The sequence below is a fragment of the Neophocaena asiaeorientalis genome, unplaced genomic scaffold (genome assembly GCF_003031525.2).
Source record: "Neophocaena asiaeorientalis asiaeorientalis breed wild unplaced genomic scaffold, Neophocaena_asiaeorientalis_V1.1 scaffold134, whole genome shotgun sequence".
NCBI lineage: Eukaryota > Metazoa > Chordata > Mammalia > Artiodactyla > Phocoenidae > Neophocaena > Neophocaena asiaeorientalis.
Window position 1 is genome coordinate 29,857,687 of NW_020185339.1, and position 24,239 is coordinate 29,881,925.

Consider the following 24,239-nt stretch of genomic DNA (forward strand, 5'->3'; position numbering starts at 1 on the left):
TCTCAGAGAGTAGAGTCAGGGCCCTGGGTGGGGGTGTAGGGGTGGGGCTTGGGCTCTGCACTGCAGGAGGGAGGCTCCGAGGGCAGTGGATTAGGCCTGGGAGCCCAACAGGCTTCCAGGTGCCTAAGTGGACAGGAAAGTACTGGCCCTGTTCCCTTCCGTTCCTTCGTGCCCCTCCCCCACTATCTCCCCCAGGGTCTCCTGTTGCTCCTGGACCCCTAACCGTGGGTGGGTCCCGCTGGTTGTAGGAACTCTTCCCCTCCCCCAGTCACCCCTCAGGGGTGCTGGTCCTGGAGGTCCGGCCTTAACTTTTGCTCCCCCTTCCCTCCCTCCCACTCCCTCAGGACCCGCGTGGATGGAGGGGGCCTCAGTGGGCAGAGGATCAGGCCCGGGATCTCAGCAGGTTCCTGGGGGTTCAAGTGGGCAGCGGAAACCTGGCCACACTCCATTTTGATCCTCTACCCTCCCAGTGGTTCCCCGATTTACCCCTTCTCCTCCCTCAGCCACCCCTCGGGGCACCAATCCCATCCCGCCTCCACCTCTACTCCCCCTTCCTTCCCCCAATGACCCACGTCCTACCCAGTTGCTGGGGGTTCCTCCCGCCCCCTTAGGTGTCCGTGGTCCCCCACTGGTGCCTGGTAGGTGCCCTAGTTGTGAGGAGGCGTGAATTCCGCGTCCCCCTAGTATGCCATCTCGACTCCGCCGCCCCCAACATGTTTTTAAGAATGGATTTTTTTTTTTGCGGTACGTGGGCCTCTCACTGTTGTGTCCTCTCCCGCCGCGGAGCACAGGCTCCGGACGCGCAGGCTCAGCGGCCATGGCTCACGGGCCCAGCCGCTCCGCAGCAGGTGGGATCCTCCCGGACTGGGCACGAACCCGCGTCCCCTGCATTGGCGGGTGGACTCTCAACCACTGCACCACCAGGGAAGCCCAAGAATGGATTTTTGTATAGGTGAATAGTTAAATTCTATACAGCTTCAAAGGACTAATGATTGACAGGATTAACATTTTACCTTACTATAAGAAAATGAAACTTCTCAAAATTGGAATGTGGGAAGTGGCTGCCTTGTAAAGAGTAGAAGATGAGGCTGGAAAGCTAATAACATATAGATGGGGATTTCTTTACCAGGTCTGGTGATTAGTTATTAAAAGAAATTTCTAATTAAGGGAAGGAAGACAGGGTTAAAGAGAGGAGGAATTAGTTGCAAAAGTAGATTGAAAGTCACAATTAAACAAAAGGAAATATTTTTAAGTGTATGTCAGTACTAGAAATTATTATTTCCTGGAGATTGAGTTGAATAACTTCTGGAATCCAAGTCTAAGATTTTAGGTTAATGATCCTGAGGAGAGGACTACTTTAGGCTTTGTGTTTCTCTTTATGGCCTGCTAATTCTGCTTCTTAGAGGGCCTAAAAGTTGTTTTATAAAGCATCAGATAAATTTAGAAATACATGGAAATTATTTAGGCATACAAGTAAATGAATCTGACTTCTTCTGGTCTTGATAGAATAAAATGGATCAGATTTACTCTTTCAACTTAACTAGAAAACTAGATAAAACATCAAGCAAGAATTTTCAGACATTGGATAACAGTGATTCCTGAGAGAAGGGAAATGAAAAGGATGAGCCTATGATTTCCACAGCTTACTGGGGTGGTGTGCTGAGGGGAGAGAGCTGGTAAAGCCTGGCAGTGCCTGGCAGTCTTGTGAGTGGAGGAGACAGAGTTCAGGGAGGCCAAAGTGGCTAAGGTTTGTGAGATAAATACTGGAGGGGAAGTTGCTGAACAAAGAGAAAAAAGCTCCAGAGATGTGCAGTGGGCCCCTCTCAAATCTTTGGCTGAGTACTGATCTGTACATATATGGGAAGAAACTACCAGAGCCTGGAGAAGGAACCACCAGGAAGAAGGAATCAGAGCAAGCCTGAGAGCTAACACAGGTGCCAAGAATAGTTCATGTCCCAACCATCTGGAGTAGAAAAGTTGTGGGGCATTGAATAGAGTCCTCAAAAGGGCATTGCTTCAAGAGTGGGGCCAAAGTGACCCTAGAATAAAGGCCGCCTGAACCCATGGTAACAAGCTTAAATACAAGTCTTGAAAGCTTGAAACTGATCCAACTAACTTAACTATATCACAGAACAAAGCCCAACAATATTTAAAGGAACACAGCAAATTCTGGTAACAACAAAACCCAACAACATGAAATTCACAATGTCTAGCATCCAATTAAAAATTCTCAGGCATGCAAATAGAAGAAAAATATAACAAAGGGAAAAAACAGTCACTATAGAAATACCCAGAAAAGACAAAAATGATAGGATTAGCCAAGAAAGATATTAAAACAGATATCATAAACATATTCACATGTTCAGGAAAGTAGAGGAAAGTGGACATTATGAGGAGAAAAATGGAAAATATAAAAGACCCAAATTGAACTTCTAGAGATGAAAAATACAGTATCTGAAATGAAAAATACATGAGATGAGATTAACATATTAGACACTGTGGAAGGAACAGTTAGTGAACTTGAAAATAGAGCAATAGGAACCGTTCAAATGAAATAGAAAAAAGGCTGAGGAAAGATGACTAGAACTTAGCAAGCTCTGGGGCAGTGTCAAGCCTAAGCATGTAATTGAAGTCCCAGAAGGGAAGGTGGGGTATAAATGGTATCAGAAAAAAATGTTTAAAGAAATAACGGTGGAAGATTTTCCAAATCTGGAAATATACTGACAGATCCAAGAAATTCAGCATACCTCAAGTAGAAGAAACACCATAGTGAAATGTATAATAATCAAATTGCTAAAGACCACTGATAAAGAGAAAACTAATGAAAGCAACCAGAGGAAAAGAGACATATCATGTACAGAGGAACAAAGATCTGTCAGAAACCATGTAGGCCAGAGGACAATATAGCTATATCTTTAAAGTTCTGAAGGAGGAAAAAAAAAAAAGCTTGGCAACCTAAATTCTATACCAGCAAATATATCTTTCAAAAAATAAGGCTATACTTTTTTAGGCAAACAAATGCTGAAAGAATTCATCACCAGCAGACTTCTACCATAAAAATGTTAAAAGATATTTGTCAGGCAGAAGAAAAATATGAGGTAAAAGTTTCAGTCTACACAAGGAGTGAAGAGCAGTGGAAATGCTCTCAGTTTTAAATATCTCTGAAAGACAATTGACAAGTCAAAAATAAAACAACATACTGTGGGGTTTATAACATGTTGAAGTAAAGTATATGACAATCATAACACAAAGGAGGGGAAAAATGGAAGTACATACTTGTTTAAGGCTCCTATACAATACATGAAGTGGTATAATGTTATACGAAGGTAGACTACAATAAGTTAAAGACATATAAATCCTAGAGCAACCAGTTAAAAACAAAAACAAAAAACAGAGGTATCGTTATAAGCCAGTAATGGAGATAAAATGGAATTAAAAGATACCCAATCCAAAGGAAGGCAGGGAAAGAGGAAGGATACAAAGAACAGATGGGACAAATAGTAAAAGAAGAACATGATGGTGGATTTAAAACCAGCCATCTCAGTAATCACATTAAATGTAAATGACCTAACCCAGCACACCCAGTAGAAATATAATGTGAGCCATCTATGTAATTTTAAGTTTTCTAGTAGTCACATTAATAAAAAGGTAAAAAGAAACAGGTAAAACTAATTTTATAATATATTTTATTTAACCCAATATATCCAAAATATGTTATTTTGGCATGTAATAAATCTGAAAATATTGTTAATGAGTATTTTACCTTCTATTTAAAATGTGTGTATTTTACACTTACAACACAACTTGCATTAGTCATATTTCAAGTGCTCAAGAGTCACATTTGGCTAGTAGCTACCGTATTGGACAGTATAAACATCCTGTTAAAAGGCACAGATTGTCAGATTAGGTTAAAAAATATGTCTACAGGGAACCTGTTTTAAATATGAAGACACATATAGGTTAAAAGTAAAAGGATGGAAAAAATATACCGTGCCAACACTAAACAAAGGAAAGATGAAGTAACTATATTCATATCACACCAAGTAGATTTCAGAGCAAGTCATATTACCAGTGATAGACTTTTCATAATGGTAAACGGGTAAGTTCATCAAGAGGATTAACAACCTAGATATGTACACACCTAACAGAACTTCAAAATAGATGAAGTAAAAACTGAGAAAATTGGAAGGGGAAATAGACAAATTTATAATCACTGTTGAAGATTTCAGTACCTCTCTCTCAATAATTAACTGTTTCCAAGGCGAAGTTAAATCTAAGTGATGCTTGGTAAGAGAGGAAACATCTTGCCAAACATTAAGCCCAACTAGACAAACCTAGCACAGGGAGTAGCTTTTCCTTAGGAAATAAAAACTGCGTAAGAAGGGAAAAAAATCAGAGAAAATGAGATAAATTAGTTAAGTGAATATGATGGGGTCTACGATATGCTCTGCACTCTAACATGTGGAATAAAATGACCAGAATGGAAGTTATAGTGTTTCTAACATGACTCATGGGAAGATTCCACATCATTATAGTTTACCTCTTTAAAGTGTTTCTTAGTAGAACTAGTCCTATTGATAAACCAGGGATTTATGTGAGGTCACAGGGAGAATAATTACAGTTGTCATGACCCCATAAAAATAGATGTTGCCTGCCTCTCTTTCTCTAAAACCTTGGCAGTAAATCTAATAATTTGTTGCTTGAATTTGCATGGACACAGTGAGGGATGCAGTAACATAGAGCTTACCTGAAGTCTGCCTTCTTGGTTTCTATAATATTATTAGATTAGATCTTTTTAGGAGTGAGTGACCTTCTGACTCATAATATTCAGGGGTTGTTGCTTGGTTAGTCTTTCGGGTTTTCTGGTTGACAAGGATAAGTCTAATTTAAAAATCAGAATGAGGGAGACTTCCCCAGTGGCGCAGTGGCTAAGAATCCGCCTGCCAATGCAGGGGACACGGGTTCGAGCCCTGGTCCAGGAAGATCCCACATGCCTCAGAGCGACTAAGCCCGTGTGCCACAACTACTGAGACTGCGCTCTAGGGCCTGTGTGCCACAACTACTGAGCCCGCGTGCTGCAACAACTGAAGCCCGTGCGCCTAGAGCCTGTGCTCCACAACAAGAGAAGCCACCGCAAGTAGCCCACGCACCACAAGGAAGAGTAGCCCCCACTCGCCACAACTAGAGAAAGCCTGTGCGCAGCAACGAAAACCCAACACAGCCAAAAATAAATACAATTAAATCTTTAAAAAAAAAAATTCAGAATGAGTATGTAGAGGGGAAAATCTGGAGGGGTAAAATAGGAAAACAGCTTTTTTTCCCCCTGAAAGTTATCTTGGTCTCTGCTCAGGAACACTGTCATGCTCAGGACTTTTAGAACATTTATTTCCTAAGTCAATTATAAGGGTTCAAAGTGTGAAATTGGAAAGGGTTAAAGTCAGGATTGTATTGTGAAATGTTTTACTTCTATATGCATGAGAAAACAATAGTTTGGCTGGTTTACTGCGTGAGAAGGAGGATACAAATAACAGTCATTTATGTCATTGTGGTAACATACAGGAAAAGGATTGAGTCCTTAGTTTGAAAACATGGTAGGCTTTTCTTTTAAAGAGAAGCTTTTTTCAGCTTCAACCTGGCAGCTCTTCAAATAAAATCACAAAGGAATAAGACACTATAAACAACCATTCCACCCTCAGACAGGGCTGCATAGACAAGTAGGCACTCATGGCCAAAGCTGCGAAGGCAGCAGGAAGGGCAGCTCTTCAGGCACCAGGAGCTGCAGCAAGCAGAGGCAAGTGTGGGCCCCCAAAAGAGGGACAAGTGCAAGACAAACAGTAGGCATAGGGCTGACTTATTACTCCTAGCCCCCTATTCCAAAGGGAATTGAAGATCTTCTGAAGCTAAGAGAGTCCTGTGTGCAGAGAGGCTCTCACCATGCAAGGGGAGGGACCCTTGTCTTCACAAAATACAAGCAAATGCTCTGACCATCACTGCTCCTCTTTCATCTTAAGCACTGTGATCCCTTCTCTCATTTCTTTTTCCTTTATCTTCAGCCCTCTGTGAGATGACGTGTAGGATTCTTTTTGTTCTCCTAACTCCTAGCTTGTTTTTTTGGTATGATTGTGTCTTGGCTGAACTATGGCAATTTTCCTCATTTGTATAGAGTAAGAGCTGAAAAACTGAGGAGAAAAACTCGGATCTAAATTCTGCCTCAGATGTCAGATTACATGTCCTCAGTTAATGGGAGGGAACATTGAAGCCACTAAACTCCCTCCTACTGAGATACAGTAGAAATGAAAAAGAACCCAGACCACTCCATAGAGCTAATTAATGAACTAACTTTGGAGGAAGCCATTTCCCTCTCAGTGGAGAAACCTTGGTTGGAGGCAGAACTGAAGCAGTGGAAGAGGGATTCTTAGTGTGGTGTCCTGATCACTAGGTCTCTGTTCCTGTTCAGCTGGCTTGGTCTTTAGCTTTATAGGTCCACTCTCTCAAAATAACAAAATGAAATAAGAAGCCAAACAGCTCAGTCTGTGTAGGTCCAGCTAAACTTAATTGGTTTCTGGCACTCTTTCCTCCTGAAAAATAGGATAGTCGTGTGTAGCATGACACTCATTTATGTCATCCTTTTCACTTCAGGGTAACGATCCCAAAGGTGGTATACCCCTCTGATGGGCACCTGGGGGAGATATATCTCCGTGGCTTTCATGTGCTTGGCTATCCTTGTCTCTCTCTGATTTCTTCTACTTCCGTCCTAAGTCCTTGTTGCCTGTTGTAATATATAACTTGTCTGGCCCCTTGGAGGGTTTGGCTTACAGTGACTGACATGTTGTCTGCCTGTTCACTTCACCCCCTGGATTGAAGGGTTTATTTAGCCTCATAGCATGGCTAATATTGTGGGATAGAATGCCAGAGGAATCAGTCCCTTCCTGCTGATTTTCTCTCACTAGAGGATGTAGATTATAGCTGTGAAATCTGTGCTTGCTGAGAAGATCCTCCTGCATTCCTGGCTGCCTTCACAAGCCGAGAAGCATCCTTTAGCACCATTATCTTCGGGGGGCAGGGTTAAATTAAAAACCTGGATTGGAGAAATCTGTGATCCTAATTGTGTCATAATTCATTGTCATTATTGTAAATAACTGAGCTCCAGTTACCTGTTGGGCATCACTCAGCAGAGAATTAACCACAACCTGAGTCCTCTGGGCCTGTTGTTCTGTTCAGAGATGCAGGAAGAACAGTGTCTTTCTTCAGTCCTGGCTCTCCCTCCCACCACCCTCAGAGCTCTGCTTCATGGTGAATGTGGTTTCCCTGCAGCTGCTTAGGCATCCTCGTCTATAGGCCCTTTCTCTGGTCTAGACCACGCTCCGGTGTGTTCCTGGCAGTGTTCCCTGCTGCCTCCCCAGTATGTAGTTGCCTACTATTGGGCAGTAGCTCACTGCTCTGGCATTCTAGTGTGTAAATATTTGTCAAAGGACGGTGGTGTTTTCCCTTTCCCCAAAAAGCATTCTGAAAAATGTGCCTGTTTTCTTAGTCATATTTCCAAGCTTTGGATCAGTTAGCCCATTCATTCCTTGCAGTTGACAGACACTGGCCTGACCTCAGCTGGCCACATAAAGTAAGTATGCAGTAACTTCCGGCACAGTAACTTTCAAGCTTTGGTACCAAGGAGTCCTGGACTTAAAGGAACCATGGACGACATAGTCATTGTTAGAGAACACATTGTTTCATTAACGTATCTCCTGCATCAAGCATTTTAATTTCTTTCACTTGTACTTGATATTGAAGGCATAAATGAAATCAACAAAAATGAGGCAGCTAACCATATAGTTTCTGGGGGAGAACTTTACTCTTCATGTGTGTCATTTTACTTTCAGGTCTCATGTAATGTAGGTTATACTATATCCATGTCTGCCTCTATAAAGGTGACATTGCTGAGCTACTGCCAGTTTAGAGATGTTTTTCCAGTATAGTTGATGGTTTATTCTGTCACTCAATTCTACTTGAGGCCAAAACAGTTTGCTTCTGCTACGTGGCTTGTTAGGCTGAAAATGCAATCCTTAGTCATGGAGCGGAATTTTCTATCTTTGTGCAGAATCAGGAGACCTACATAGGAGGATTGAACTACTGATCTTAGCTTTATTAACACTAGACTCTGAGCTCAGGATTTATTTAAATTACTCGCACAGTCCTGATAGATTAAAGGAACTGCTAGTGTGTACCTCATTAAACTGCTTGTACTCCTTCCTTTCCTTTTCTCTGAGTCTCACCTTGTACCACCCCTTCCTCCTCATTTTCCAGTTTTTTTAACCTGATCTTCAGTCTTCTACAAGTCCGGCCAACATCTTCCCATATGTATCCGGACCCATATATATACACATATGTGTGTGTGTGTGTGTGTGTGTGTGTGTGTGTGTACACACACACACATCAGCTTTTTCTGTTTTCACTGTTTATAACCACCTCAACCCCTTCCTCCCTTCTAGTCAGAATTTGATATAGGGACATGAGGCTGTTGGGTGTTGAAGTCATAATTGAATTGATTAGGAAACTAACCTATGCTGTGCATTATAGCCGCTGTGTTTCCTTCTCACAGCACAACTATTTTGAAAGGCTGGAGTATCTATTTTAATACATATACTTTCTTCCCACAGATCATCAATTTCTACATGAATATGCTGATGGAGCGAAGTAAAGAGAAGGGATTGCCAAGTGTGCATGCATTTAATACCTTTTTTTTCACTAAGTTAAAAACGGCTGGTTATCAAGCGGTGAAACGTTGGACCAAGAAAGTGGATGTCTTTTCTGTTGACATTCTTTTGGTGCCCATTCACCTGGGAGTGCACTGGTGTCTTGCTGTGAGTGCCTCTTTTATCACTGATAAAATTTAAACGAAATCTATATAATTATAGAATACACAGAGAGTAGTGAATATTAGTTCTACATTTTCACTAGATGACTGACAGAAAAAGTAGCATTTAGTTGTCTAAAAATTGGATAGATCAGTGAACTCCCTGTCAAGAGTGGGAGATACTTAGTCTTGGAAGAAAGCTGTGGAGTTTTCCTTTTCTGGAAATATTTTAAAAGGGAGTTATAAGTCAAAGCAGGCTAAAGGCAAGGCATGGGGAGTAAAAGTGACTTCTTAATGATGCTGCCAACTCAGATTCTATGACTGTTATTTTCTGCCTAATCATGACTTGTCTTGCATACTTGGTAATTTAATATTTTTTATGACTCTGAGAACATGGATACATGAGCTTAATATATTAATAAAAGTATAAAAATATTTCACAGTCTGTTTTGAGTTACCTTTGAAAAGCATAAGCCAAAAGGAAATTCTCCAAGTAAAGAAACAAAACCTAGACTCTTTTACCATCTTTCAGAAAATGTATGGAAATTATCTCACTCGACTTACGTTCTCTGAAGAGCATGTTTTGTCTTCACTGTTACCCACAGTGCAGATGGAGAACCTGAATACTAGAAAAAGGTTTCAGGGCAATTACTGTAGCCACCAGTCAATTAGCCCCCATTGTAGTTCTGAGTAAATAATCCCCCTGTTCTTCTCTCCTCTGCAGATTAAGCATGGTATAATGCTAAGCATCCATCAAACTTGTCATGATATCATAGGAAATCTGGCAGAAGGTTCCAAATTCCAGGGAAGGAAAAAGCTGAGAAACCAGTTTTCTTCACTTCATAAACACAGATTTTTTTTTTTTTAATTCCCAGGTTGTAGACTTTAGAAAGAAGAATATTACCTATTACGACTCCATGGGTGGGATAAACAATGAAGCCTGCAGGATCCTCTTGTAAGTAGGGAGTTGAGGACAAAGAGTTTGATGTTGGGTATATGTTATGTTTTTCCAGCTATTGAACTCAGTTCTCTGATCCCTTCAATGTAGTGATTAATAAAGGAAATCTTTATCTTGAATAAGAATGGGTATTTTCCATCTAAGTAAGTAAAGCTTAATAATAATATAATACCAAAAATACACCCTAATGGGGATAATTACTGTCCCAGTGCTCTAAATATAGAGTGGATATATACATATAGATATAGAAACTACTTAGAAATCATCTACTCCAACCTCCTAAATTTTCAGATGAAGAAACCAAGACCCACAGAGGTAACTTACATTTGCTCAGGTCCTACTAGTTAGTGGCTCAACTGGGAACCAGAATGCAAATCTCTTTATATCCCATCTGTTTCTCTTTCCAAAATGTCTATTCCTCACTGTACCATTTTGGCAGCCAGGAGGGGGCTGGGTTCCAGAATGGTGAGCAGTTCACACTTAAGAAGAGTGCTGTATATGAGGTATGCACTCAACAAATTGTTGATTTGGATTGAATTTTCACACAGGAGAATCAAGACTATAAATAAATAAATACCTCAGTATTGCTGGAGAAACATTTTTCTTCCATTAGATTGAGTTCTGTAGGCCCATATAAACCAAGGAGAAGAATCAGAACTTGTTCCTCAGGACGGACAGTAGGTAGAAAGAGCCTGGGTATCAAAGGCAGATGTCATGCTTCTCTTGGGTTGACAGGGCAGGCCTGAATTGTGGGACCTCCAAAGGAAGCTTAGCAGTCCAAAGATTCTCTGCCCAGTAGTATATACTGTTTTCCTTAGACGCGCAGAAGAAAACTCTTCCTAAGGATTGTCAACCCCATTCTTGCAGTGGCAGCTGTCATCACTGCTCCCCAAGCTCATCTCATTCTCTCCCAATACCTTTAGGCAATACCTGAAGCAAGAAAGCATTGACAAGAAAAGGAAAGAGTTTGACACCAATGGCTGGCAACTCTTCAGCAAGAAAAGCCAGGTACATTTCTCCTTGATGAGATGGAAATCCTGAGACTAGGGTATTAGAAAGAAAAGGATTTTACTGCTTGGTCCCCAGAGGCCTTCTTTGTTAGTGTCTAGCCTCACCTCAGCTTGGTCGTTTGGTTCCTTGGGGAAGATAGAGTAAGCTATCTGTGGGAAACTAGTATTGTGTTTCTTATAAAGAACTAGGTTTTATAAATGCCCAGCTATTTTGCTAAACTTTCGTCTATGGGAAATGTTTGCAGATTGTTTGGCCCTTGTGGGAGGGGCCAGCTTTTACACCCTTGGGTGTCATGGAAATCTAAGATAGTCTCCTGTGTGATTAATATGAAATAACACAGGCTGGACTGAGATGCTGAATTTTTTTCTCTGAGCCTTTGTTGTTCTGAGTGGGGGACCAGGGTCATCTCTTCAAAATTCAGGGAAACCTGTAAAATTTATATCCTTTGGCTCTTACTTATAATCAAATAAGAAAGAAGGAAGCTTGGAAAGGTGTCACTTTTTTTATTGTTTTTGGCCTTTCAGGAAATTCCACAGCAGATGAATGGAAGCGACTGTGGCATGTTTGCCTGTAAATATGCTGACTGCATTACCAAAGACAGACCAATCAACTTCACACAGGTGAGCCAAGCCTTCAGGAGGGAGCTCTATGACTACCCCATCTCCAGGCTGCCAGATAGATGTTTTTCCCTCCACTTGCTCCACTAAGGGGGCTCTGCTTCAGCTTGTGGCTCATAACACGGGTGGTTACTGCCTGTGCCGCCTCACAAGAAAAAGGGTAGTGATAGGCCACGCCCTGGGTACCATATATCACATATTGTGATGCATGGGCAGAGCCTTCTCCTCCGCCCATCTCTCCCTCCTACCTCAAATCCTGTGAGAAGCAGAGAACTGGGACCAGAGCAAGTTTCCTATAGTTTCCCTTTATTTGGGTAGCAGTTAAGTTTTGGAACAGGCCACACCTTGATCTAGTATAATTTGTTATGCTGCCCTCTTCCCCTGCCCCTCACTTGATGCAGCTGGTCAGTCTTCTTATAGTTTGTGATTGTTTATTTCTGTCCATGTGGTCCTTCGGAGACCAAGATGGATTGAGACTAGAGATTGGGGGTTATTCTGTGTCCTTCACTTAACTCTTTACTTCTGTTTAAATCAATGGCTTTACAAGATTTTTCCACCATAGCCCTTGGGTGGAGCTCACTCTTGCAGTTCCTATAACATCTCCTGTAAAAAGTGAGTTTTTGATTTTCAAGCTCGGATCTCATATCCTCTTAAAAGTTTAACATAGAGGACTTGATAGACACCATTCTCAAAATTCTTGGAGACATTTGGGTGTACCCTGGGGACTCCTGGCAATGCCCAACAAAACTTCTAAGGTTACAACAATGGAAAATAGCAATAAAGATAGTAATAGAAAACAATAGAAAGAAAAAAAATCACATGTGATAAAGAATGAGCCATTTGAAAGATCAGAAATTCAGCTGAGATTATTTTAGTTGAAAACCTCAAGACGGAAAGGAGTGTTAGGTCTGCATACAAGAAATGAAAATAAGGGTGTCTCTGTGTCCCTACAGCAACACATGCCCTACTTCCGGAAGCGGATGGTCTGGGAAATCCTCCACCGAAAGCTCTTGTGAAGACTCTCTCAATTAGCAGACGTGGACTTGTGGGAGACCAGCTCTTTGTTGTCTACGGCCAGAGACCTTGGAAACAGCTGCTCCCAACCCTCTGTTCTTGTAAAGTCCTTGATCCTGGACCAGGCCCTGGAGAGATGCACTCACAAGCACATCTGCCTTTCCTTTTGTATCTCAGATACTATTTTTGCAAAGAAACTTTGGTGCTGTGAAAGGGGTGAGGGACATCCCTAAGCTGAAGAGAGAGACTGCTTTTCACTTCTTCAGTTCTGCCATCTTATTTTCAAAGGGCTCCAGCCTCACTCAGTCTCTAATTAGGGGCCTGAGAGAAGCTTGGAAAGACTCTTGATTTCATGTAAACTCTTGTTGTTAGGCCTTACTAAGAGGTAGGAAAGGACGTGGGCAAAAAGGTAGGGATGAAAACCACCAGCATATACACGCACACATACACAAACACAGGATTTTCAAGATATGTCACTGGGAAAGTGACTGTAAACTGGACTTTGGGGCACCTGCGTAATTCCCTCCTCCAGGACTTTTCCTATTTATATGCCCCTTTGTGAAATCCGTCTGCTTCTGTACAAGGCTGTTTTATCATCTGTAGCTTCTTCCTCTCCTGAGGCACAACACGTGAGCCCTGGATGGACCCCAAAGTCCCAGGCAGTCTTTTCCTTAAAAGCAGAGGCTTGCATGTGCTCACAACACATGACATGGGGAAGACCCACCCAGGGAGCAGTTTAGTGGAGCGACAAGGCACCACTTTTACTGCTACCTACTTCTGACCAAGAAGAAGGACCTCAGTCTTTAGCATAAAATTCCAGCATTGGATGAATGCAGGTCTAGTTTGGTCTGTGGCTAGCTAGTTTAAATATGTTTCTAACCACAGAGAATTTAATATATATATATATTTCACAGGGATATGTTTTTGTTTTTTTTTTTTGAAGGCTGAATGTGTTCACCATTTTAGCCTGTAGGTTTATTACCATTTTCCAAATTTAGCTCCAGCACGCACAGATCCCAGCCCCTATGTGTAGGGTGTTTGTGGACTTCCTAACAGAATATTTTGATTCCTGGATGGATTTGGCTTAGGGGTAGAGGTTACAGAGGGAGGCGAGATTTTCAACTGGAAAACGGGTGGAATTTGTACTGATCAACCTGAGAATGAAAAACTGCTATTCCTTTTGTTCTACGTGGCATCTCCCCACCCTCTGAGCGCTCCTCAGGCTAGATAGTGAAATGATCCAATGCCAGTGTCATTTTGTACTTAAGTTCCAAAACAGGAACATTTTATACTTTTTTCTGTATTGTAATAGGTAGTTTTGTACGAAATCTTTTCTTCTCTTCCCATGTACCTCATCCTTTCCAACATTGTGCTTTCTCCCTGGGCTTATTTGAAAATTTTACTCTGTTTTATATCAAGCTTGTTTAGTACATTTTTCTATGTGTTACCACAGGTTACAATTTGAAAAGAAAACTATTTTTTTTAAATATTCCATTGTTAACTGAATGTTACTGTTTTCCACTCCAGCAACTAGATGTCCTACGTTTTCCATACTGCCTGCCTTTAGGGGGAAGACCACCTTTTGTTTGTTTGTTTCTTTTTTTTCTTCTTTCTTTCTTGCCTGTTTTGTTTTGTTTTGTTTTGTTTTGGGGTTTTTTGGTGTTTTCTATAGGAAATAAATAGCTTTCTATATATGAGTTCCTGGGACTTTCACATTCTCGTTTAGAGAGCTATGGCATGCAGGCTCATTGTGGGACTCCTGAACATCGATTCTTGGTACTTAATGTATTTAAGTGACAACTTGAAAGGTGACAATATGGTATAGATTTTGGACCATGAATCAAAAAGACCTGAGTTTTTCAGGCACTCTTGCTATTGTCTGGGGGACTCAAAACAAGATACTTCTCTGTATTTATTGTTTGTCCATTTAGATAACATCTGTTTTACCTTCCTCACAGACTTTTTGTACAGACCAAAGCAACAAATATTTATTGCCATGTACAGCAGAAAATGAAACATGCAACAAAAGCACTTTGAAAAATATACAAGGAATTGTTAAGCCTGTCTGAATTTGGCCCCACTTTCTGACCAGTGCAGTTTTGTACAAGGTGAAGTTAGTGATCCTGAGATGCCCTGCGTGAGTGGGCCAGGCTGAGACACAGGTTGTGGTCCAGGGTGGGAACCAAGTAGACTTAGCATAGTGGGGGCTGTTCTTTCCAGAGAGCTGCCCAAGAAGAGCAGGACTAACATCTGGAAACTTTCTTCTTCATTTAAGGGCGGACCTTGATGACAGGGGGAAAAACTGGGACGTTCCTGTATTCCATGGCCAAGGGCATGTTACCAATGTCTTGTTTAACCTGCTTTAAACTAAAGCCTATTGCTTTCCTTTTCTCTGATCTTCCCCTCTCCTCTGTGTCCAGTGCTCATAATTACCTGCCTCCCCTAAAAAAAGGAACACTTGATGGATGATAAGCTCTAGATGCCAGATATGAAGCCTTCAGCAGAAACCACAGTCTCAACAATCACTCCTGGACCCTGTACAGAGAAAATCAGACCATTCCTGCCCATTTGAGGATACATGGTGTGAGGCGCAGAGGCTAGTTCCATCCCATTTGTCACCTGGGACCCACCGTTGCTCCCGGGAGCCCTGTTTAGGGTTGAATGTAAGCGCTTTTCCCTCATCTGGCCTGGATACTTTGTGTAAACTAACTCCTCTGTATATGAGGTGCTACATATTTCTCTGTGGTATCAACTTCTCTCTTATTTTGCCCTTGTAATTGTGCTAGCCTCTTCTACCCACTGCCCCTAGCAAGATTAGCCCCAAAGTTTTAGTGTTCTGGGATAGAAACAGGTTGCCTGGAAAAGCACTGCCAGCAGCCATATTCCATAGTCTGTCCATCACCACCTGGTTCTACGTGGCCCATAAAAGGCTCTAGTGGGTAGAGAGGGAGGGTTCACTTCAGAGCCCCAATGTTTTTAACGTTTCAGCTTCTGGTCCTTCTCCTGTGCCATCCCTCCAGCTCTCAAATATGTCTTAACCCAGAGTAAGAGAGACAACTGACACTTCATTTGTCTTCTCCCTTGCTCCACCTGGATGGGCCACGGGGGTTGAGGTAGGGTGGAATATGAGGCTTTCATCCTGGGAGCTCACATACTCAAGAGAGTCAGAAAAGGACATGAAATGCTATCAGGCCCTGTCGTTGACTCAGACTACATGCTGAGCTCCTGGCAAAGTGGCCATATTTCCCTACCCAGGAGCAATCTGTCCACAGCTTCAAATTCATCCTAAAATTTGGGAAGGGACAAGTAAGGCTCAACCCAACAGCTTTCCTAATAGCCCAGGCCTTATTTCACCTGTGCTGAATCCTAGTATCTGTCTTTTAAGAGCCCATAATTCCTACTCCCAGCTTTGGGGGTGGGGAGTGACGTAACGTAAGGGTAAATGGGGTTATGCTGGTCACCACTAAGAGAAGAGTACTTAGACATGCATCCCCTGTGGGAGAGAAATGGGAAACTAGGAGACTTTTAGCTACAAGATAAACCTCGAGGAAACCTTAGTGCAGGCTGCCTCTCTGGCCTGTCAGGGAGAGGGTGGGGAGAATTCCAGTTGGGAGTGGTTGAACCAGATGTCCAGGGTCTGGTCAAAGTCTAAGATTCTGAAATGTTATTGAGGGTCATAATGCTGCTTGGAATAGAAATTGGTCAAGGTAGAGATTCAAAGTCAAGTTTAAGGCCAGTGTTAACACTGGCTTGATCTTAGAGTTAAGGCGCAGGTCAGTCTTTCCTAATGGAACGGATCATAGCTGCTGACTTTTCTCCATTCTAAACTGAGGAGTAACCATCAACTGCTTGACTTCTGGAGATTGTCCTTCCTTCCTTCGCAGAACTTTAGCGCTGGGAAAGGAAAGTTGTCGGGGAGAGGCACACAAGGAGCCCAGAGTCTTCAACCTGCTGGGCACCCCTCATCCAATTTACTCTTACTGCTTTGAAGAATACACAGCGCACACACACCCAAATCTCACCCCCTTGAAGCCTTCCCTGATTACATTAAAATCTCTTATCTGGACATCTGGAGCGCTTAGAAAATAATACAACTCCACATGGCATATGTATTGTAATCTGTCCTTTACATCAAGAATGGACTGAGACCTGTGTTGCCAGTGAAGGCAGGTGAATGATCTGGTGCTTTTTTTCCAGGCCAGGAGTGCAAGCTGCTTCTCCTTGGCCTGCTAGGGAGGAGTAGGGGTGACTGACTAAACATTTACTTAACCAGCATTGCAGGAGTCCGGGGTAGAAGGTCCACTCACATCAGCCTGCATTGAGGCCGCACCTCCTTTGTGACCCTAAACCTAATGCCTCACTCTGCCCTTAACAAAAGCCCCTTCCTCAGCAGTTTGTCATGTCCTTCAGGGGTTTCAGTCTCTGTGCAAGGGGCCTAATCAAAGTATTTTTTTCCCTAACCACATACCTTTCTATTATATACAGTTTTCTTTATGTTTTTTATTTCCAGTGATGTTGTACATCCATTATGGATTGTGGGTCCCCTTCTGTCTGCCTTGTCCTTTAAATGGACTGTTTTACATGCTGGCTGTGTCTTGTCTCTTAGCCAGAGCTAAGTTCCTGGAGGGCATTTTCCCCATCTAATACTTCTGGGGAGCCTCTTATGCTAGGTGTTTAAAAAGCCTGTGTTTAAGCACTGGGCTTGGGGGCCCTGGAGGGTGGAGTGAAGAGATGGTTTGACCATCTGGTGGAAATGGTTTGACCATTTGGTAGAAATAAAAGCCACCCATCCTCAAAGACCTTAGAGTCTAACTCATGTAGGAGGCCAGGCAGATACCAAGCAATGGACCTTATCAAGAAGGCAGACTCATAGGCATATGGTCCAGTTTGAAGCTGGGTGTAGATGATGGAGGGGCAGAGGTGGAGATAAGTCATAGATGATGTTGCCTTTATCTGACTATCTATGTGTGACTCTCTCCCTAGTTTTTAAAAGTTGATTTATTTTAAAATAAATTCTGTGGATTTTGCTTTCTTGCTTTGACTTGGAAACTCCCTGGTAAAAAAGGACTCGATGGTGTTTGTCTCTCTGACTGTCTCTCTGTCTCTTTGACTGTTTGTTCTGTCTCTGTCTGTGTCTGTGTCTCCTGATCCAAGCTGGATCAGTGATTGGATCCTCAGTGTGGTCTGGATTCCGGAGTCCACGCCTTAACCAGGAGTCTGAATACTGTTCATTCATTCATTTCATTCCACATACCTGGAATTGAAGTCTGAAACGCAAATAACATGCAAATCTGTGGCTCCTTGGCACTTTTTAAAACCAGACCTGTCTGTGGAGCCAGCCAGAGAGCCCTCCTGAGCCAAACACACCAGTTGGGATTTCCAACCCACCCTGGATACCTAACAGCATCCCTTGTCTCCTTGCCCCCTCCCACACCCCTTTCTCCTCACCATCTAACCTCCAGGAAGTGCTTCCGCTGGTCTACCTGTAAAACTCGCACTCCAAAGAATAAAACAAGAAAGCACCAACTTCTGATAAATCTTCCACTATCCTGGTGAAACAGTTTTATCTGTGTTGAGTTAGAAGAGCTGCTTGTCGTCTCCAGGACATTCTTTTTTTTTTTTTTCAATAAATTTATTTATTTATTTATTTTTGGCTGCTACTCTTCGTTGCGGTGCGCGGGCTTCTCATTGTGGTGGCTTCTGTTGTTGCGGAGCACGGGCTCTCGGCGCGTGGGCTTCAGTAGTTGTGGCACGCGGGCTCAGTAGTTGTGGCTCCTGGGCTCTAGAGCACAGGCTCAGTAGTTGTGGTGCACGGGCTCAGTGGCTCCAAGGCATGTGGGATCTTCCCGGACCAGGGCTCGAACCCGTGTGCCCTGCATTGGCAGGCGGATTCTTAACCACTGCACCACCAGGGAAGTCCCTCCAGGACATTTCTTGAGTTCTAACATTCTTCTGACACAGTTAAGATTTTTCAGCCGTTTGAAAATGGTTGGAGTGAGGAGAGAAACCTTCAAGCCACCCTTGTTTTCTGATTCCCCAATGTGGTTAAAGATAGCTGACAATTGCCTGGGTCTACAGATGGGGAGAAGACTCCATCACAGTGGGGACCTGGACCCAATCGTGAGTCAGAGACAGCCTCTACCCCCAGGTGGCTGGGTTGGTCTTGGGCCCCGCAGAAGGTTACAAAGGGAAGGGGGGTGGAATTCACGTTCCTTAAGGAATTCGTGTTCCAGATGCGCTTTTTATTCTTTTTCAGATTCTTTTCCATTATAGTTTATTACAAGATACTGAATATATAGTTCCCTGTGCTAGATAGGAGGACCTTGTTGTTTATCTATTTTATATATAGTGTTTGTATCAGATGCTCTTCTGAAACCCAGGAAAGAAAGTTTGCTTCCTTGTACACCTGAGCTCCGTTTCCGGTCAGCCCACCACCGGCCAATTACCTGTGCCTACACGGGCCCACGAGGCCCTGCACGGTGGCTCACCACCTTTCCAACAGCTTCCCCCATCACTCTGCCCCGGCTCCTTGGTCTCGGCGCACAGGCCTGCTTGGTGTTCGTGTAACAAACCCACCTTGCTTCTGCCTCAGGGTCATTCTACTTGCAGCTTCCTGTGTCTGGAGGGCTTTCCCCCAGACACTCTCCCCCCGCCCCTCACTCACCTCACCTCCTCTGTCATTCCCACACCCCAGTTCTCACACTCCCTAGCTCCCTTCATGTTTTCTCTGTCGCATTTCATATCTGACTATATTATTTACTCATTTGCTTTGTCAGTCTCTTGCTAAAATGTTCTGTTTATGCTGCATCCCAGGTGCCTAGAACAACGGAAGGAGAGAATTGTTGGAGAAGTGAACGAACTACAGTTATTCAGCATCTCTGAGCAGTGCCTACCTTCCGTATTGAGAGCCTCCACCCTATCAAGTCCTCACTCACTTCCTCGTGTATGGTTGAGAGGGCAGCCTCCCCCAGGGCCTCTGGCTTCAAATTCATCACCCACTTAGCACTTAGAGCTGTCTTCTTCCAATAATAATAATAAGACTCAGCATTTATTGAGGCCCTGGCCCCAGACTTTATGTGCCAAATCTTTATATACATTACCTCATTTAATCCTTACAAGTGTATGAGGTAGGTACTTTATCCCCATTTCTCAGATGAGAAAACGAGGAGCATAGGGATTGCATAAGTTGCCCAAAATCTCACAGATTGTCAGTGATAGAGACTCCAAGCCAAGAGCCTGTGTCCCCGAATCCTGTGGCCTCACATAGCCAGCCCTGCTCCGTCTCACTCCGCAGGGGTCACGGGGCTCCACCAGCATGAAGCCAGTGAGAGCCTCCGATGAGGTCCACAAAGGCCAAGCCTCCCTCTGTTCCGTCATGAGCAGGATTGAGGCCTTTACTTGTCTCTTCACCTTAATTTGGAAGGTCAAGTGGAATGTCAGGGCACCTCTCCTTTGGGGTTCATTTCCTCTTGACTTCTCTAGCGAGGGGTACCAAGGAATTCCCTCACCCCTCCTTCGACAGCTCTTTCTCCAACTGCCCTTCTTTGTGCCTCCCAATCTTGTCCCCAACTCCAGGTTGCCCATGCTAGCAACACTTGTCCTTTGAGGCCTCTGGTTCTAATCCCGAAAGGGGCAAGGCTGAGGATTGGAGGGTGGTGAGTAGGGAGACACCAAGCAGATCCAGCGCATCCCCACCGATTCTCAGGGATCGAGGGCGTTACGTGGGGGGACACTTGGAGACATTTTGGGTGCTCCACAGTGCTCCATTTTATCTTTTCACTTTTGTCTGTGTCTAGGGCTCTGTCCCCTCAGTATGAAGTTTCCTCTGCCATTCCGTTCCGACTGGTTTGAGAATCTCAGGAATGCAGAGCCCAGTGCCCTCCTGCTCTCCCCTCCCACCTCCGGACAGAGAGCCCCTGTAGAGGCCGAGGGGGAGGAGTCCTGCTGTCTTCCTGGAAAAGAAAGACAGCACACACTCAACCCTTCCTCCCACCCTCTGTCTCTGATTTTTTCCCCAAAATCAGTCTGCCACTTTCAGCTTCCTCTTAAACAGACGGCCTTTCCCACCCTCACCCCTCACTGGGGGCCTCTCTTGATGGTAATTACTCCTAATTGTTTCCCCTTGGCGCACGAGGTCTTTTCTTGCCTGCCCTGAGCCAACAGTTCTGTGTCTGCTCAGAAAATGGACTCAGCACAGACCAGAGGCAATCCCCCTCCGGCCTTAAAACCCAGGCTTTCTAGGTCTGATTCAGAGGGCAGCTCTGACCATGCATCTACTTTAAGGGAAGGCTCTACTTGGACTCTCTCAAAACAAATTGCAGCAGGGAAGAGTGATTAAACTCCAGGAGCACATCCCAGCAACAAGAGCCCCTGAGGAGCTCTGAGAACTTCCTTCCATGAAGATCTCAGCACCAGAGAAGATCTACTGGATCTGGCCTGGGGACAGGACCCCTGAAGGGGGTCTCCAAGCCCCACAGCACTGGCCTTGGTGGTATGGAGTCGCCCGTCTCCTCAGTCAAGCCCCCTCGTCACGGCCACTCATGCAAGCACACATGCACTCATGTACACACAGCAGTTTGTGTTGCTCCCTCCTGGCACCCCCAGCTTCTGGATCAGTACCATGATAGCTAGTGATGGGGCTGGAGGAGGAGGATGAAGGAGGGGGGACCATGGGTAGCAGGGCTGGGGGTGAGAAGAGTTTGGATGGGGGCAGAGATGCCACTGTCCCTTTTTCCCTCGGCAGGGCTGCTGACCCTGATTCGTTCTACCCTCAAAGGAAGGTCCTTAGTGGCCTAGCGCTCTTGAGCATTCTCTATACCTTTTGGAAAATGATTTGGGGGTGTTATCTAGAGAGAAAAAGACATAGGAATGTTTTATTCATTCATTCAAAAAAATACAAGTGCTTGCTATGTCAGGCCCCTGTGTTAGGTGCTGGAAATGTTCTCCACCTCCTGGTCCAAGCACATAACAGTCTGCTCTAGCCCCAGCCTAAAACATTTTGTGCCCAGGGTCCTGTTCCATGGCACCCCCGTCAGCCTGAGCCTCATCTCTGCCCATCTATCTCCTCCCTAACTCAGTGCTGCTTTGCCCAGCTGCAGAGCACCTTTTCTAGTGGCAGAGAAGCCTCTGCAAGAAGAGGCCTGAAGCAAAACATGAGGATGGAGAAAAGGCCAGTTTCACCCAACCCCAGACCTCCAGGGGAGTCTCAAGGACACGCTGTAAAGAGTCTGGGAAAAGAGATTTCCTTTAGATTCAGGAATAAGTTGGCTGCACCTTCTAGACCTAGGTTTCTCCTTCCTTGTGTCCCACGTTTGGACCAAGAAATCAGATTAGGTTTATCAGAATGTCTACTTGGATCTAAGCGTCTTCATTTATTTATCTATCTTTCTACCCATTCACCCATCTACACATCTACTTATCCATCCAACCATCCAACATTCACTCACTCGCTCTTTTAGGACCTACTCTGTGTCAGGCACTGGGGAGAGAGGGACGAATATGGTATGGTCATTGGTCTCTGTGGGCCTATTCTTTGGTCCCCAGGGCATCTCTCTCAGCCTCAGCTACTTCCACAGAACCCAGATCTCCCTTCTCTCCTCACATAAGAAGCCAGACTCCTACTGAGGAGGCCTCCCAATGGATAACTAGAAGTCCTGAACCAGAAGCCACTGGTAACAAGGGCCAGTGAGGGGAATGGAGGCCAGGCTAGTGGTGGGAGGGATGAGGAAGGCTCCCAGCCAGGCCACTGAGCCCAATCACTGTGGCTTGGCTCTTTTTGGTGAAAAAAATAGCAAGTTTGGACAAGTGTCTCCCTGTGTCCTGAGCTCTGGGTTGCTCCCGACAGGAGTCACTCCATTAAACAAACCACAGCCAAGGGCCACAGGGGCCCAGAGAGGACTCGAAGGGAGAGGAGGAACATGGGGCTCAGGACAGGACTTGGGCCAAGCCCATCCATCACAGGCACAACGGTGCAAGTGAGGCCTGCTGGCCGAGTTGGAGTTCTGAGCGCACGTCGCGGGAGCTGCAGGTGAGGCAGGGGAAAGAGAAGCCACACCTAGACTCACAGACAAGGAGAAGACAGGCACACACAGTACGAAACTGAAACCACCCCAAAAGCAAATAGGGTCAAGTCTCTAGAATCTGTTTTAGGGTATTAGCTAAAGATCCTTCCCCCAGAGTACCCAGATGTGTAAAAGGAGGTTGACAGTAGGGGTGAGAAGAGGAGGTTATGACAGGGCACCAGAGCGCGTGTGTGTGTGCACGCCTTCATGCGTGCATGCTCTATTAATACATGAGTTTGGGTCAGTATAATTGTCTTTCTTCTGTGGCTTCTACTTCATTCTAAAATCAGAAGGACTCTGAGTGGTTTGGGCTTCTCCAGGTCTCTCCTCCCCTTTCCACATGTGGCCGAGGGCGAGTTAATGGGACTGCACACACAGAGACTCACACAGCCTTGAAGACAGAGACCCATTCATCCCAGGACACTGCGGCACCTCTCTCCCAGGCTGGCCTGCGGTCTGTAGCTCCCACATGCGCGAGTGAGAGACGTGCGCCTTTGCACACGCCACCTTGCCCTCGAGCACACACACAGAGCCACACTTGGGCTCTGTTAACCCTTCACCACCATGTGCAGGGGGCTCTTGGCTCCCAGCCTGGGCTCTGGCCTTGCCTCTCTCAATCCCTTTTACCCAAGCCTGGCCACACCTGAGTTAACCCTTGAACGACCTCCTCAGGATCCCCGGGGAGCCCACCGCAGGCCTGCAAATCCCCCGAGTACCCGGGAGGAGAAGTGAACACACTCTCGGCCAAAGAACTGGATGAAGGCATTCCTCCCCATGAAGGAAGAGAAAGGACTCTGAACGTCTGGGTTCAAGTCACAGCTATGCCGCCTGCAAGCTGCGGTCCTCAGGCAAGTCAGTCAGCCCCTCTGGGCTCCAGTCTCGGACTGTGAGATGAAGAGAGGCCACCCTGAGGTCCATAGAGAAACCTACTAAAATCATACGCAAAACATGTAGAAGTCTATATTTTGCTGGAAAGAGGTTTCATGAGTTTAGCCAGCTTCTCATAGGTCCGCTGAACTCCCTCAAAACCAAAGAATCAGTGAATTTCTTGACCATTCAGGGCTCTACTTGTATGAGTCACGTGCTTTGCAAGCGACACAGAATGGCCATTGTAAGTCCCCTCAATCATCTAAGGTCAGTGTCAGCCTCGCCCGACACCTACTGTCTGAAGTTCTCCCACACGACCCCCATTCCCATACCCCCATACCCATCACCTCCGTGGAGAGTCTAGCTCAGGCTCAGACTGAGGTGCTCTCATCTGACGGACCCATTTGCTGGGCTGGGGTCGTCAGTTTGGGAGGGTCAAGCCTGGTGGTGGTCATGGAGCAAGAGAGAATGGAGGATGGGGTGGACATTCGGAATAATAACCATGATACTAATGTCTATTGAGCGCTTTCTGTGTGCCAAGCATTGTGAAACCAAACAGTGCAGTGAGTGATACCGTTATTCTCATTTTGCAGGTGAGGAAACGGAGGCTCAGGGACATTGTGTATTGCTCAGGGTCACTTGCCTGATAAGTGGCAGAAACTAACACTGAAATCAGGACTGTCTGACTCCAAAGTCTTTACTCTTGAAAGAGAAGGACATCAAGGGGATGAACCCATCCCTGGTGACATTTCAGATGAATTGGGCACAGCACTCTTCAGCATTTGGGGTACAAAGCTACCTAAGGAATCCCCTTTGGAGAGAAGGGACAGAGCCAGAAGTCTGTCTGAGTCAGACCTTGGGAG

At 44.8% G+C, this 24,239-nt stretch overlaps 1 protein-coding gene across 3 annotated transcripts in view; it reads left to right on the forward strand.

Moving 5' to 3' along the window:
• SENP1 (SUMO specific peptidase 1) overlaps positions 1 to 18,043 on the forward strand; it is a 61,367-nt gene extending 43,324 nt beyond the window's left edge. For all 3 annotated transcript variants that reach the window (XM_024736944.1, XM_024736946.1, XM_024736945.1), the window contains 5 exons: positions 8,652 to 8,855; positions 9,724 to 9,803; positions 10,730 to 10,814; positions 11,342 to 11,437; positions 12,388 to 18,043. In XM_024736944.1, coding sequence (XP_024592712.1) covers positions 8,652 to 8,855; positions 9,724 to 9,803; positions 10,730 to 10,814; positions 11,342 to 11,437; positions 12,388 to 12,450 — 528 coding nt within the window. In that variant the 3' untranslated portion in view covers positions 12,451 to 18,043. The remainder of the gene's footprint in view (positions 1 to 8,651; positions 8,856 to 9,723; positions 9,804 to 10,729; positions 10,815 to 11,341; positions 11,438 to 12,387) is intronic.
• The last annotated feature ends 6,196 nt before the right edge of the window (positions 18,044 to 24,239 follow it).